This window comes from Nannospalax galili, unplaced genomic scaffold, assembly GCF_000622305.1.
Source record: "Nannospalax galili isolate Female #2095 unplaced genomic scaffold, S.galili_v1.0 scaffold389, whole genome shotgun sequence".
Lineage (NCBI taxonomy): Eukaryota > Metazoa > Chordata > Mammalia > Rodentia > Spalacidae > Nannospalax > Nannospalax galili.
The window spans coordinates 261,557-277,669 of record NW_008360310.1 but is presented as its reverse complement, the minus strand read 5'-3'; the positions used below and the strand labels follow the sequence as shown (position 1 = coordinate 277,669).

The 16,113-nt window shown below is 48.5% G+C and overlaps 1 protein-coding gene across 2 annotated transcripts in view; it reads right to left on the bottom strand.

Annotated features, from left to right (window-relative positions):
- Positions 1–5,172: 5,172 nt before the first annotated feature.
- Positions 5,173–16,113, bottom strand: part of Atp6v1b1 (ATPase H+ transporting V1 subunit B1) — a 40,998-nt gene continuing 30,057 nt past the window's right edge. Inside the window, exons 3-14 of one of the 2 annotated variants that reach the window (XM_008824696.3) lie at positions 12,881–12,979; positions 12,573–12,666; positions 11,967–12,044; positions 10,863–11,002; positions 9,977–10,078; positions 9,303–9,400; positions 8,421–8,544; positions 8,056–8,206; positions 7,807–7,889; positions 6,710–6,814; positions 6,418–6,547; positions 5,173–6,333 (exon numbers count right to left, since the gene is read on the bottom strand). In XM_008824696.3, the coding sequence (XP_008822918.1) occupies positions 6,170–6,333; positions 6,418–6,547; positions 6,710–6,814; positions 7,807–7,889; positions 8,056–8,206; positions 8,421–8,544; positions 9,303–9,400; positions 9,977–10,078; positions 10,863–11,002; positions 11,967–12,044; positions 12,573–12,666; positions 12,881–12,979 (1,368 nt within the window). In that variant the 3' untranslated portion in view covers positions 5,173–6,169. Of the gene's footprint in view, positions 6,548–6,709; positions 6,815–7,806; positions 7,890–8,055; positions 8,207–8,420; positions 8,545–9,302; positions 9,401–9,976; positions 10,079–10,862; positions 11,003–11,966; positions 12,045–12,572; positions 12,667–12,880; positions 12,980–16,113 lie in introns of both variants that reach the window. The other variant, XM_008824695.3, reaches the window with a different exon arrangement.

Below are 16,113 nucleotides of genomic sequence, written 5' to 3'. Positions count from 1 at the left end.
ACCGAGGTCAGAAGAGGGTGTTGGATCCCCTGGTACTGGAATTACAGATGGTTGTTAGCCATCATGTGGGTGCTAGGAACTGAACCTGTTAAGAGCAGCCAGTGCTCTTATCTGCCAAGCCGTCTCTCCAGCCCTGTCATATCTTACAGTCTTTAAAAAAATTTTTATGTGTATGTGTGTGGGCCTAAGTGTATGTATGTGTGACACGTACATACAGGTGCCCACAGAGGGCAGAAGAGGGTGTGAAACACTTGGAAATGGAGTTACAGGCAGTTGTGAGCTGCCTGATATGGGTGTTTAGAACTGAGCTTGGGTCCTCTGCAAGAGCATCACATGTTCTTAACCCCCAAGCCATCTCTCCAGCCCTATGTCTTACAACCTTTATGCCATGTTAGCATCACTCTGGGGGGAAAAAGATCAACACAAAACACTTAGACCATCTGATTCAGATTAATTGACCTGGTGTGGTATTGGTATTCAATAAAATCCCCTAAGTGATTTTCACATGCAGCTAGGGTTGAAAACTGCTGTAAGTTATTCCTGCCCTTGTCTTCTTTCTGAGCAAGAGTCTTCCTGAAGAAGGAGGGTCACCAGAGTGGGGTGGGAGGATAGGGGAGCTGGGCAGAGGCCTCGTAAGGGAGAATGCCTCTCATTGTACACCCCTCATTGTATATCCTTTGGCCAGAGCCATGCAGCTAGGCAGATGGCCTGATAGAACAATAGACATTGGGCCAGAGGAAGGGAAGACAGCAAAAAATACCTGAGAAAGATGGGAATTCCACTAGGAGGGAAGGGTGCGGCTCCTAGAAATTACTTTTATGGCTCAAAACAAGGCAGATGGTGGCTGGGTGAGGAGGCAGTGCTCACAGACCCTAAAGACATGAGGTTGCCAGCATCTCCCCATAATCCTTCAGCCCTCTAGGGTCCTTCTGAAGCTTAAGATGGTTTGGATTGGGTTTCTGTCACTTTCAGTAGAGGCCTAGCTAATAAAAGGCTCTCAGGGTTAAATCCTCCATCTGGTAAAATTATTGGGACCAGTGTCTGATGACCCCTGAAAGAAGCTGTGGGCTGGGGCACTGTAACATCCCAGGGGACATTGAGACTCATATCTTCACTGTTGGGGATAGGAGCAAGTAAGTGAGACTGAGGAAATATGCTTGTTTGGTGGGGAGCATACCTGATGAGACTAGGGATGGGGGCTGATCTTTACTTTCTCTATGTGACCTGGCATGTGCTCATTGGAGGATGGTAGTAGGGCAGGGGCGGAAAGTGAATGGTGCCAGCAGTAGGGGTGCTCTCATGGGGTCTGAATTCTGGCTGTGATGGTAATAGGTATGCAACAGGGCTTCCAGGTCAGCACTCTGGGTGCCAAGGGAGCTAATGCTGCCTCTTTGGGGTGGGCATCCTATTTGGGAAAAGAGAAAAACCTTGACAGGCAGGTTCTAACAGGTGGGAGAGGGACTATCTGCCTCTTGAGACCAGATCTGGAGGAAGACAGGTATCTGGGATGTTTGCAACCTTGAAGGGAGGTCTGACCAGGGCTGGACCACTGGAGAGGGGCCATGTTCCAGAAAGCAAGTTTCCCCTATCTGCCTTACCCAGCATTTCATTATTTGCCCACTTTGAACAGGTTCTTCCCCAGAGCCGTTCCCAAGAATGGGCAAAGGCTTGCTGGGCAGACGTCTTCTCTGTTTTACTGGTGTCTCCAGATAAGCAGTTTCCATGAGGCTGGCAGATTCAGAAGGCTACTTAATTGGACTAGCCTGGGTATCAAGACAGTCCAAATGATCCCAGAAAGCACCAGAATGAAATGCTGGGGTCTGGGGAGATGGCTCAGTTGATTAAGTGCTTGCCACATAATCACAAGGACTTAAGTTCAGAACCTCAGAGCCCATGTATAAAGTGAGGCATGGTAGCCTTCAATCCTGGCACTGAGGAGGTGGAGACAGGAGGATCCCTGAGACTTGCTGACCTAGCCAAATTGGCAAGGGCCAGATTCAGTGACAGTTTGTCTCAAAAACTGGGATGGAGAGTGACGAAGATGATATCTGATGTAAATTCTGATGTGCTCTGAACCCCTGAGATGTATTGTATCAGATCTCTACTTCTGAAATAGAAACACAAAAGCTCTGCAGTTACAATCCTCAGAAACAACCCTAATAGAAGTTATTTTGAAAACCAGTGGATGAGCCAGTCATGACAGTGCCCACCTCCAGTCCCAGCATTGGGGAGGCAGAGGAAAGAAGATCCCAGCAACTTAGAGGCCAGTGTGATCTACATAGTGAGTTCCAAGTCATCCAGTGATACATAGTGAAAAACAAAAACAAGCAAATGGAAAACAAAAAGGGCTCTATCTTAAGGCATATAAAAATGAGGCAATAGTCACAAAAATCTAAACCTCAGGACAGCAGGAGTCTGTGACATCTGAGCCATGGCCCATTCCCACCCCATATCAGAGCAAAGGCAGGAGCTCCAAAAGGGTGAGCGTGGCCAAGAAGTGGGGCTTCCACTCTCCTGGACTCCAAAGTGATACGGCATTTTACTGGGAAAAGCAAGACACCATTGTACTCTTCTCCCTCCTTCCCCTTGCAAGCTCCATGTCACAGACTGGGGAGCGCAGTGGAAAAGCTGAGGTCCCTCTCTCCACCCAACCCTCAAGGGTAGGACAGCTATTCCTCCCAAGGCATGCCAGGGGAAAAGTCCTGGCTTCTGGTCACTTTGGGTCCAGGGTAGAGGTCCAAAAGCAAGATAGGTGGAGAGTCATGGCTTCTGGTCACTGGTCACTCTGGGCCCAGGGCAGAGGTCCCATCTTGGGAAAATTAAATTAGGGGGACTAGAAGCTACTGCCTCTGCCCAGAACCTGCTAAAAAAGCAGGGTGTCACTGAAAGAAGTGATCTCTCTCACACACAACAAAAGGTTGGGGGTCATGCCCAGTCAGTCTGTGGGATTGAGAGTTCCAGAGATCTCCACCAAAGGAAACTCTGATTTCTAAGTGTGGATACATTCAAGCCTAACTGTGTACCAAAAACACTGGAGATCTGGGTGGTAAGCAATAAAAAGAAGGTAATTGGCAAACTGGTTTACCAGAGGGAACCTAGGAGAGATAGCTTAGAAGAGCTCACATAGTTCAGGACATCAAAGACAGCTTTGAAAATGATATCTGCAGTTTATTCCCCTGAGACATCATGAAAAAATGGAGCAAGAGGCTGGAAATCAGTGGAGGTTAAAAGCTGGGTGTTACATGACCAGAGGCAGAGAGTTTAACACAGACATCAGGTAGAGATAGTCAACTAGGCTCCTACTTAAACCCCCACCTTCCCAGAGTGGCTGTGTACACGAAGGCCTCTTCCTGAAGCATTTACATCAAAGGAGGAGGGGAAAGACATCACTAACATAGCCCATCCTAATTACCGAACACAGAAACAAGACAAAGTCCCAGAGAGAGGACTGGCAAATCAGAATCTAGAGTTGCTAAAATACATTACTTGAAATATCCAGTTTTCGGTTAAAAAAAAGTGTGAGATGCACAAAGAAACAGGAAACCATAACTCAAAAATGAGAAATAAAAAGTTGGTCAACACAACTGTGCAAGAAGTGGCCCAGATACCAAACTTGACAGACTAGGGTTTCAAAGCTGTCCTTGGAAGTGTGTTCACTGAGCTAAAGGAAATTAAGACGTGAAAGGTAAGAAGAAAGTCTCATTGAACACAGTATGTTAATACAGAGGCATTATTTAAAGAGGACCAAGTGAACATTCTGGAATTGAAAATTACAATGAAAAATTGTGCAGGGGATCACTGGCAAATGTGCACTTGTAGAGGAAAGAATCAGCAAACTATGGGACTGGAGCGATGACTCAGTGAGTAAAGCATTTGCTACACAAGTGTGAGAACCTGAGTTTGGGCCCTCAGAACTCATATAAAGCCTGACAGTAATCGGTATCCCAGCACATCTGTAATCCCAGTACTCCCATTGAAAGATAGTAGGCAGAGACAGGAGAATCCTCGAAGCTTAGGGTCAGCTAAGTACCACAATGAGTCACCATTTAGCACTCACTACTACTCTGCAATAAAAGATATTAACAAGGACTGCTGATGATGCGGGGGACCTGGAGCCCTTACAGTTTACTAATAGGAATGTAAAATGGTGTCACTGTTTTGGAAGTAGTCTGCCAGTTCCTCAAAAAGTTAAATTACCACCAGGACCAGCAATTTCCGCCAAGAGATGAGCATACATGTTCAATCCACATAAGACTTGTACATGAATGTTCATAGCAGCAATATCTATAGAAGAAAAAAAACTAAAAACAAAAGAAACAATTCCCACATCCATAAACCAATGGGTAAAAAGTGGTATATTCACACTGTGGATTATTATTTGGTAATAAAAAGAAATGAAGCACTGATATGTTTCACTGTGACCGAACCTTGAAAATACTAAGTGAAAGAAGCCAGGCCCAGAAGACCACTATTGTAAAATTCCATTTATATGAGGTCCCCAGATGAGGCAAATTCCTAGGGGCAGAAACAGACCAGTGCTTCTCAGGCTTGGGTATGGGAGAATGGGGAAAGGAGGGTGGGTTGTGGCTAGCAATACATTGTTTCTTTTGGGGCTAACAAAAATGTTCTAAAATTGATTGTGGCTGTGATATGTGAAAGACTATTAAATCGTGATTATAAATGGATCATGTGGTATGTGAATTATGTCTCTCAAATTAGTAACAACTTTATGTCCTTTGGACCACCAAAGCTATCCTTAAGATGGCAGTGAAGTGTCTCAGGATGGACTTTTATTTTTAAGGTCTTTTTCAGTGCCTAGAAATGAAACTCATCTCTTTGCTGAAGCACCACTCTTCATAACCACCCTTCTCCTCCTTTATTACATTGTTGGTGCATGTGTGGTGTGTGGTGTGTGTGTGTGTGTGTGTGTGTGTGTGTGTGTGTGTTGGCACAAGTCAGTTCTCTCCTTCCACCACGTGGGTTCCAAGGATCAAACTCAGATCATCAGTCTTTGGGGTAAGTGCCTTTCACTGCTGAGTCATGAAAGCCCAGCACCCTTGTCCTTTAAGAAGCATTCATGATTCCTTCAAAGAGCACCAGACATCCTAGGATCCAGAAAACTCTTCACCTGAGTTTTATTTATTTATTTATTATTTATATTTGTTTGTTTGCTTGTTTGTGTGTGGGGTTCCCAGTGTGTGGTGGATAGTGGACAATTTATAGGGAATTAGCACTCTTCTTCCACCATATGGGTTCTGGGGATGGAACTCGGGGGATTGGTTAGGCTTGGTAGCAGGTACCTTTATCTACTGACCCATCTCCTGACCCTTCACTCACTTTTTAACTAGGGCTCCTTTCTCAGTCTTCTGCACCCCCTCCTTCTCACATCGTATGTTTCTGAGATTTCTCCTTTCTGTGTGCAGCAAACCAGATTCTGCCCCAGCATCTCCCAGGCAGAGTTGATGAAAGTTTGTGGCCATGGCTGTCCCTCTTCCCATTACCCCTGAGCTCAAGTTCCATATTTATGTATACTAGGGAAGCACTGTACCGCTGGGCTATAGCCCTATTGTCATTTTATTTTTGAGACATGTAGCCCAGGCTGGTCTTAAACTCTATGTAGTTGATAATGATCCTCCTGTGTTCACCTCACAAGTGCTGGAATTACAGGTTTGAGCCACCACCCCTGGGTTATGTGGTGCTGGATCAGATCCAGGGCTTCCTGCCTGCTAGTGCAAGCACTCCATTAACTGAGCCACACCAGCCCTTGCTCTCAGCTTAACAACTCTGAATAAGTCCCTGAGAGAATTCTATTGTCAACTGCTAAGGAACTAATTAGGCCAATTTCTTCTTTTAATATTTTAACAAACCCCATGTGTCCAGCACCTGCCCTGTCAACAACTGGTAAACTTGTCAATCTTGTTTTTACTGGAAATAAATTAATAAATTCAGTTGCGTTTCCCCCCCTCTCAGTTATTTCTTTGGAGTTGGAACCTTTAAAATAAAAATACAGGGCTGGGGTGGAATTCAGTAGTGGAGTGCCTGCTTAATATGCTGAAGACCCTTGCTTCCCTCCCCAGCACCCCCTTCAAAAAATGAAAGCTCCCCACCCCCTAAAATAAGATGCTCCTGTCAGAGTAGGGCGACAGGAGGGGCTGGACATCCATCTGCCCTAGAGCGCAGTGTCCGACACGGTGTCCGACGGCGCCCCCTCGCGGGAGTAGAACTCGTCGGTCACGCTCTGAGGGATGCGCTTCAGCATCTCCTTGGGGAAGATGCGCAGCAGTTTCCAGCCCAGGTCCAGGGACTCGAACACAGAGCGGTTCTCATAGGGGCCTGAGGACAGCACAGGAAAGTGAGGGCCCCGCGTCTGGATCGGGGAGGGCCTGGCGGTCCCAGCCTCGCTCCCCAGCACCTCACCCTGGGTGATGAAATTCTTCTCGAACTTCTGCAGGAACTCCAGGTACAGCAGATCCTCGGAGGTGAGCGCCTCCTCCCCGACCACTGCCTTCATGGCCTGCACGTCCTTCCCGATGGCGTAGCAGGCATACTGCGGGAGGGCAGTGCCGGCTCACCACCCCAGCCCCTGCAGGCTGGGGACCCCTTGGTTGGGGCGGGGGTAGTTTTGCCGGGGGTAGTTTTGCCGGCCCAGGTGGGGCTCAGACTTCCTTCTAAACCCAGGTTATTCGCCCCCCTCTGCCCCGCTTCTTACCAACTGGTTGGAGACATCTCCGTGGTCCTTTCTGGTCATACCCTCACCGATTGCCGACTTCATAAGCCGCGACAGGGAAGGGAGTACATTGATGGGGGGGTAGACCTGGGGGACAGAAGGGAGTGGCCAGGCTCACCTGCTCATCCTACAGAGGAGTGACCATACCCACCTCCTTTATTCCCCACAGACTCTAGACCTTGGGTGCTCAGGGATCTACACAAGTGGCCCCATGAAGGAAGCTGGAGCTGAGGGACATGAGGTGACATTTAATAATGAAACACTCAATATTTCAAAATATTTTTTTGTTTGGACAAGAAACTGAAGCTTAATACCCCCCCGGGGTGTGTGTGTGTGTGTGTGTGTGTGTGAGAGAGAGAGAGAGAGAGAGAGAGAGAGAGAGAGAGAGAGAGAGAGAGAGAGAGAGAGAGAGAGAGAGAGAGAGAGAGAGAGAGAGAGAGAGAGAGAGAGAGAGAGAGAGAGAGAGAGAGAGAGAGAGAGAGATTTGTTTTGAGACAGGTTATCAAGTAGCTCAGGCTATCTGGCTTTAAACTTTTGCTGTAACTGAGGATGCCTTGAACTTCTGATCCTCCCGCTGCTACCTCCCTATTGCTAGGATTTCAGGCATAGATCACCATGCCTGGTTTATACAATGCTGGCTTTGCGCATGCTAGGCAGGCTCTATACCAACTAAGCTACATCTCTAGCCCTGTTACCCGTATTTCGTGCTCACCAACGCAAATAACTAGAATGGGAAGAGAAATGGTGTGAATTTAGCGTTTTCCAAATGCTTTCTATATGCTAATTTATGCTAATTAATTTATCCTCATTACATTGTTCTGATATATATTATCAGCTCATAGAAGAAACTTGGACTCGCAGAGTTGGGATCTTTTTCTCAAGGTCCCACAGCCAGCTGGGCTAGCTGTTAGCCAGGCTGTGAAGCACAGGCTTTCCAGTGTGTATCTCCTGTTTGGAGTGACCTTGGGCTGGCCCCTCCCTGTTCATACACATGGGTGACACACACTTGTTCTTCAGTGTCTTGGGAGCAAAGGACAGATATGGGGAGAAAGGAAGCAGGCACAGGGAGGGAGCAGTACCTGCCGGTTGTGCAGTTGTCTGTCTACATAGATCTGCCCCTCTGTGATGAAGCCAGTCAGATCTGGGATAGGGTGAGTAATGTCTGCAAGAAAATGCCCTAGCCTCAGTGTGTGGGTGTGGGTGGGTGGGGGTCCTCACCCACTTAGGGGCTCATAAATCTGTATTTATCATGGGGGTGATGGGGTGGCAAGTGGGAAAGGAAGACTGGCTCTGGAGGGCAGAGGCTGCTAGAGGCTGCTGGAGGCTACCGTCATTGGGCATGGTGAGGATGGGGATCTGCGTGATGGAGCCACTTCGGCCCTCCACACGCCCTGCTCGCTCATAGATGGTGGCCAAGTCTGTGTACATGTATCCAGGGAAACCACGGCGCCCTGGCACTTCCTCTCTGGCAGCTGAGACCTGTAATAACCAGTGGTATGACAGGAGGTGAGAGGCTGGACTCAGGAAGGGGGTGTGTTGGACTCGGGACAGGCAAGGAATGGCCAGGCTGAGACTCACTGAGGGGCAGACCCAGATGGGTCAGTTCTCTTCTTTACAGGGTAACCCCTTGGAATGTGAGCCCAGGGGAGAGACAGGGTAAGGGTGGTATGAATCTATTTGTCAGCCAGCTCACCTCCCGCAAGGCCTCTGCATAGGAGCTCATGTCAGTCAGTATGACCAGCACATGCTTCTCACACTGGTAGGCAAGGAACTCTGCTGTGGTCAGTGCCAGGCGTGGAGTGATGATCCGCTCAATGCTGGAGGCCAGGCATGGTGGTGTTCAGAGGGGCTAGAGGCCAAGGGTTAGGTCCCACAAAGCCCGGGGGCTGAGTGCAGGGTCAGCTGGGAAGATGGTTTATGCATGGCGGCAGGGGAATAGATAAGATGAGCCCCTGCCTGGGCCCTCCAGTCAAAGAATTGGTTTCCAGGCGTGACACTCTCCAGCAATGCTGATGTCCCCTTGTTCATTGTCCAAGGTGGACAGAAAACGCCTCAGTCCTACTTCAGGCTCTCCTGAGCATCCCTCTTTGGCTTTGGCTACTCTCAGTCCCAGAATTCTGAGCCTGTGGGTCTTCCCTTAGTCATGTCATCTCAGCTTCCAGAATTCTGTTACTTAGTTTTGGGGTTCCCTTAATTATTAGAAGTTTTATTTCATTCATGTGAACCCTGGATTAAATCCCATCTTCTGAAGTTTCAAAATAGAAGTTTTCCTGAATATATGTCCAGGACAGTAGTCTCTTCAGTGATAACATTTTGGAGGTGATCCAGGGATGAGGTCAGCCTGACTAGGTGCTGGGAAAGCAGAGGGGCTACAGGTGGCAGGTGGGGTCCCAGTCTGGCTCCCTGCATCTCTCGATATGCCCCAGGACTCAGTTTCTCCTTCTGCACAGCCAGGAGTTGTTCTCCCAGCTGTGGCCCATTCATGTAGTTCTGGGATGTCCTGAACCTTAGTACCCTGGGGTCTAGGAAAGGGGCACCCCCCTCCAAGGGCAGTCTGAGCATAGGAAGGACTCACGTCGGGTCATTGGCCAAGTTCAGGAAGAGGCAGACATTCCCCATGGTTCCATTCTGCTCGAAGTCAGACTTGAAGAACCTGGCTGTCTCCATGTTCACCTAGACATGCAGCAGGGAGGGCTACAGGCAGGGACCTTGGGCCAAGAGTAGAACCTGGTTCCTCCTAGCTTACCTCAGCAAAGCTTGGGAACTGACCAGGCTAACAGATGCTGGGTTCAGTCATCTGGGTGGCCCTGGGGCTCAAGGAGACCTCATTAGGTCACCCAGAGAACTCAGCCTTCTTCAGCTCTTCCTGCCTGTCCCTCCCTTGGTCAGCTGCTGCCCTGCTCAACTCTCCCCACCCTTGTCTTCTCCTTGAGCCTCTAAAGACTCCTAGTATGCCCTTCAAGAAGTTGTACTATTTCTGCAGGTCCCCTGAGATCTTCCAGGCCAATTTCTATCCATCCTATAGTGCTGTGGCCTTGGGTTATCTCAAGGAACACCTTGACATTGCTCCTGAGCCCATCCCCACCCTTTTTGTCATGCTCTGGTCTCTGCCACAAGACTGGTCTGGATTCTGATGACTTCTCAAGACACAGGACTGAGCCTCTACCATCAGATCATGTTGTGCTAGGAGCCAAGCCAGGCAGAGGTTGCTTCTCATAGCTTCCAGAACTTGCCACCAGTTTTCCTTACCCCCATGGCTGCAAAAACAATAGCAAAGTTGTCCTCGTGGTAATCCATCACGGCCTTGGATTTCTTCACCAGCCCAGCCTGGCGGCAGATCTGGGCAGCAATCTGAGACAGGAAGGGTCAGGAGGGAGGCTATGAGGACCAGAGCCCCATACCTGCCCTGCTGGGCACCACTGAGGAAGATGAACGGTTAGTTCATCTTCTGCCAAGACCTTTGGTGGGGGTGGGGGTAGTCCAAGGCCAGAGGACTGAGGAGCTACCCTGGATTCTACAGTCTTTCTTGGGGTGGGTATGGTCTGTTGTGTGGCTACCAAGGGGCTGAAGGAGCCTGTCACAAAGAGCAGGGCAGAGTCCCAAAGACCAGTAGTCTTGGAGTGGGTTTGGGTAGCTTAGCTTAGGGCAGTTGGACTTCTCAGAGCCTGCCAGGGCCATGAGGGTCTAAAGTATGTGTGACTACAAGACACCTATACTGAACCAAGATATGTTGGGGAGGGAGACATTTGAGGGAGAACTGGTATAATCAGGAGTGCGGGGGGGAGGAATGCCTAGAAAGATTTTCACACCAGCCCCTCTGAGGGACCTGGTGGTAGTGGTCAGGTGAACAACACTATTACAAGGACTGGCTGGGACAGGCTGAAGCTCAGATGAGCAGGGCTTCCACACTGGGGTCTAATTGGGATTTCTGGAGCCAGCAAGGGCTCCATTCACTAGGGGCAGCTTGAAGTCCTTCCCAGTGGCAACAACAAGACACAGATGGGTTTCATGCAGCCCTGTTCCTCAACTGCCAGGGGACACATGGCATGGTGGATACTGATGACTCTACTTCCTGCTTGGCATGAGTGCTCTGTCCTGGGCTACCAGGACAGCTCTTTGGTCATGCATCCTTTACCTCATTGTGGGGAAGCCCAGCTGCTGAGAAGATGGGGATCTTCTGGCCACGGGCAATGCTGTTCATGACGTCGATGGGGGAGATACCTGTCTGGATCATCTCTTCAGGGTAGATGCGGTCATGGGGGTTGATGGGCTGACCTGGGAGGGGTGACCATGGAGGCAGGCTTAGGCTCCAGCCATTCCTGCCCCCACCCTGCCATCCCCTCTGCCAAGTAGCGTGTTCCATAGCCCTTTCTGTGACAGTGGAACCCTGCTCTAAGTGTTCATGCAGTGCCCCCAGGCACCTATGGTTTTTGCGTATCTGAGATGCAATTTTAAAATGAAATTTGTGGGCCAGTGGGATGACTCAGTGGATAAAGGGACTTGCTGTAAAGCCTGATGACTGGAGTTTGATTCCCAGGACCCAAATAATAGAAGGAAAGAACTTAGTCTCAAAAGTTGTCCTCTGACCTCCAAATACTCACCATGGCATGCATACACACACAGATAAATGAATGTAATTTAAAAGTTTATAAATATGAAATGTCCTTTCACCTGGAAGCAGGTGGTAGAAAGTCAGGTCCAGGACCTCTTGGGCATGACAGACACAGGCACCCAGGCACCTGTGTGGGGTTTGGAGGACCTGTGGGTGGCTCAGAGATCTAGTGTGTGAGCAATGTATCCTCTGTCCTCTGCTTCTAGCTTGCCATGCGGCCTTAAGCCAGGGGTTTCTGCAGGCCTCCATTGCTCCCTCAGAACCCTGAAGAGCAGTTGGGAGAGTCAGAAAAGTGTCCTGAAGAATTGCTGAGAGCCTGAGAGGGCCTCTGTCTGCTGCTCTGACCCTCTCAGCCCAGCTTTCAGGACAGAGCATGAGAAACTGGAGGCCACAAAGGGATGGTAGGAGATACTGTGCTGAGGGCAGTGTTGGGGTTCATGGCAGATCTGAAGACAGAGGGGCCTTTGCTGATCTGTCTGTCTAAGGAATCTTGGGTCCAGCATTGCTGGGCTACTCTGCTCAGGGCCTAGGCAGGACTTCAAAGAGCTGGTGGCAGAAATAATGACTGGAATGGAAAAGTGCTGGAACTATGTCCTCAAAGCCACCCAAGAGCCTTGGCATTCTCACCATTGATGTCCAGAAAGTCCTCTGCCATGACCACTGGCCCTTTATCGATGGGTTTGCCAGAGCCGTTGAAAACCCGACCTGAGAGCAAGAAGGTGCTCAGAGCTCCCAGCTCCACATCCCCACCCCACCCCCAGCATTCCATAATCTCCTACTCCCTGCCTCCTCAACCTCCAGCCATCCCCAATTGCATCCCGGATTGATGTCTCTTGGGGAGGTCTTCCTTCCTCTCCTGAAGGTCTTTACAGGCGAGGCTACTGGGGGTTACCCTGTCCATTGCCCTGGGTTCAAGTTGATGGGTCTAGTCAGGGGGATTCCAGGGTGGAAAGGGAAAGAGAATCAGGCTAGGTAAGGCAGGGCTTAGCAGTGCCTTTCAGCCTAGCCCCAGGTAGGTGGATTCCTGCTGTACCTGGCAGACAGTCTGCCTCCTTCTTTACTGAGCACCTGCTATATGTTAGTCCCTGCACTGGGGTTGGGAACCAGACAAGATGCAACCTCTGGCCTCAGAAGACATAGATGTGCACCCATGTGTATAGGCAATGAAGAACTTACTCAGAGACATCTGGCCAGGAGGGCAGAGGACCACCCACCCTGACACCCCACCCTCACCTAGCATGTCCTCTGAAACGGGAGTCCGCAAGATGTCTCCTGTGAATTCACACGTGGTCTTCTGGGCATCGATTCCTGAGGTCCCTTCAAATACCTGTGGGCCAGATATAGTTGCTCAGAGGGGCTTGCTAGACAGAATGGGTTTTCCCTAGGAGTCATACTGCTCAGCTTTGAGCAGGGTGTTCTCTGGGAAACAAGTCATTCCTGCTTCCAGGCCTTGTAAGGTAGAATGGGAACTGTGAGTTCATTCATTGCCCAGGTGCCAGGTGGAAGCTTGGTGCCAGGTAACATCTCATTGGCAAGCTTACCTGAACGATGGCTTTGGTCCCCGAAACCTCAAGTACTTGCCCGCTCCTCTGAGTCCCATCAGGGAGGGTGAAGTTGACAATCTCAGCATACTGGGCAAACTGTCAAGGAGGAAAGCCACCAGGGTGAAGCCACCTTCCCATTCCTCTTCCTTCCAGGCTTCCCTCTTGTACCCAGACATGGGGAAATGAACTTGAGAGGCTGAAAAGTGAATTCTATTTGGGAGGGAGTATCCTTGAATGGAGCTGGGAATTTAGTTTGAACAGGTTAGAAGCGAAGCTCCATTACTCAGTGAGACCTTGTGGCAACCACTGAATGACTTGCACAATTTGTTGAGTTCTTAAATCCTTAATTCATGAGCCTTAGTTTTCTCATCTTTAAAGTGAGGATGCTGAGAATAAGCCCTATTTCAAGGGACTGCTGTGATGAGGGCCAATACAGGCGCCTGGCGCCAGGTGGAAGCTCGACAGCAGAGTGGCTGTTGTGGCCACCAAGGCCTCACAGGCACTAAGGAGGAACACACTTGCCAAGTTTCTTTCTGCTCAGACACCAGAAGAAAGATGTCCTGTTTTCCAGGTGTCCCCTTGAACCAGTGGCAATTCATTCCTAGCTATAGAGCTGGGGTTGATGTCTATGTAATGAATGGGGGAAGGGGAAGGGAGGAATTTTTTCAAAGTCAGGTTAATTACCAAAATACATAAAGAATTCCTACAATGAAAGGGATTTGATTATGAGCTAGAGAGATGGATCAGCAGTTAAGAACACTGGTTGTTCTTGAAGACGTGAGTTTGAATCCCAGCACCCACATGGTAGCTAACAACTGTCTACAACTCCAGGGGATCTGATGCTCTCTTGTGACCTCTGCAGGCATTGCATGACATGGGTGCACTTACATATATGCAGGCAATACATGTGTGATGGTCTGAATGAAAATGTCTCCCACAGGCTCCAAGTATTTGGACATTTTGTCCCCAGATGATGGCACTGTTTTGGAAGGTTTTAGAAGGTGTGGCTACCCTGAAGGAAGATGTCACTGGGCATGAGCTTAGAGAGTTCTTAAGCCTTGCAAGATCTCCAGTTGCACTCTTGCTTCCTGTGCCTGCATGATGATGTGAGAGCTTAGCTTCTGCTGCCCCTGCTCCAGCCACCTCCAGCCACCATGCCTCCCTGCCATGACGGACTGTAATTCCCCTGGAACTGTAAGCTCAGATAAACTCTTCCTTCTACAAATTGCTTTGGTTAGTGCTTCTATCACAGCAAGAGAAACGTGACTAATACAACATGCATACACATAAAATAAAAATAATAAAATATCTTTAAAAAGAAAGGGATTTTATTAAAGCATTTCAATAGATATTTCTCTTTAAGATGCAGATGTGGCCAATTGTTGGGTAACAGGTGCTCACTGCAGTTCTCATTTGTCATCAGGGAAATGAACATCAAAACCTTGATGAGGCACCACTGCACATCTGCTAGGATGGTGGTAATCAAAAAGGCAGATAATGGGGCCAAAGAGATGGCTCAGCTGTTCAGAGTGTGTACTGTTCTTGCAGAGTACTGAGCTCAGCTCCCAATGCCTTATAATCCAGCTCCAGGGATCTGATGCCCCCTTCTGTCCTCTGCAGTCACCTGCATTCATGTGCACATACTCCCCCCATATGCACGCCCATAGTTAAAAATAAATCTTTTAGCTGGGCATGGTGGCACATGCCTTTAATCCCAGCACTTGGGAGGCAAAGGCAGGTGGATCTCTGTGAGTTCAAGGCCAGCCTGGTCTACTATGAGTTCCAGGACAGCTGGGGCTACAGGGAGGCCCTGTCTCAAAAAGACCAAAAAAAAAAAAATCATTTTTCAAAATTAAAAAAAAATTTCTTTTAAATAAATTGAGTGTTTGCCTACATGTATATAAGTGCATCCTTGTTGTACAATGCCTGCAGAGACTAAGTCACTGCAGAAGAGTCCCTAGAACTGAACCTGCATCCTCTGGGAGGGCAGCCAGTGCTCTTAACCACCGAGCCATCTCTCCAGTCTCAAAATAAATCCTTGAAAAAAAGACAGATGATAACAGATGCTGCCGAGGATGTGGAGAAATTGGAGCCCTCTTGCGCAGGTGAATATTCTATAAACCAGTGCAGCCATTTTGGAAAGCAGTCTGCAATTCCTCAAAAGGGTAAACATAGTTATCATCTGACCCGAGCAATTTCACTCCTAGGCTTTATCTGTCTGAAGAATGAGTATATAACCACATAAGACGTTGTTTATGAATGTTCATGGAAACATTATTCATAATAGCAAAAAAAGAAAAGAAAGGGCAACAGTGTCAGTGAGGTAGCTCAATGGGTAAAAGCACATGTGTAAAAGCCTGACAATTGAGTTGAATTCTGGATCCCACAAGATGGCAGGAGATAACCAACTCGCACAAGTTATCCTCACATGCTCAGTGGCACACATATCCTCCTACCCCTACCCACAAAATCAGTAAAAACTTTAAGAAATTGAAACAACTCAAATGACAATCAACTGATGAAGGAATAAGCAAAACATGGCATATTTAAAAGGCTGAATTTACTTTAAAAGAGTGAGGTTTAAGATGTGTGAGTTGTAATTGAATTCTTAAAATCCCATCAGGCTCTCCTGCAGGGCCACAGCAGCAGGTGAGAGGGCAGAGGTCTGTCCTAGGGAGCCCCAACCTTTGCTGGCTACACATGCCTAGGTGACCACAGAACCCCAGACTTTACTCATGTCCATGGGAGGCTGCAGACTTGGCAAAGGAAGCTGGGCTGGAAGAGCACACCTACTTACTTGCAGTCTTAGAGCTCTTCAGCCGCAAGACAGCTAAGTCTTGGGCCTGCAGTCTCAGCCAGAGACTGCAAAAAAACAGACACATAATTTAAAATAAAAATAAATAGGGCTAGAGAGATGGCTCAGCAGTTAAGAGCACTGACTGCTCTTGCAGCAGACCCAGGTTCGATTCCCAGCAACCACATGGCAGCTAACAACTGTCTGTAACTCCAGTTCCAAGGGAATCTGATGCTCTCTTCTGACCTCCGTAGGCATTATACAAAATGGGTGCACTTACATACATGCAGGCAATTATACTCATACACAAAAAATAAAAATAATAAATAAAATATTTCTTAATCTTGACATTTGAGAGATAGGGGCAGGTGGATCTGTGAGATTGAGGCCAGTCTGGTCTACATAGCAAGTTACAGGCCTGTTGGGACTACAGGGA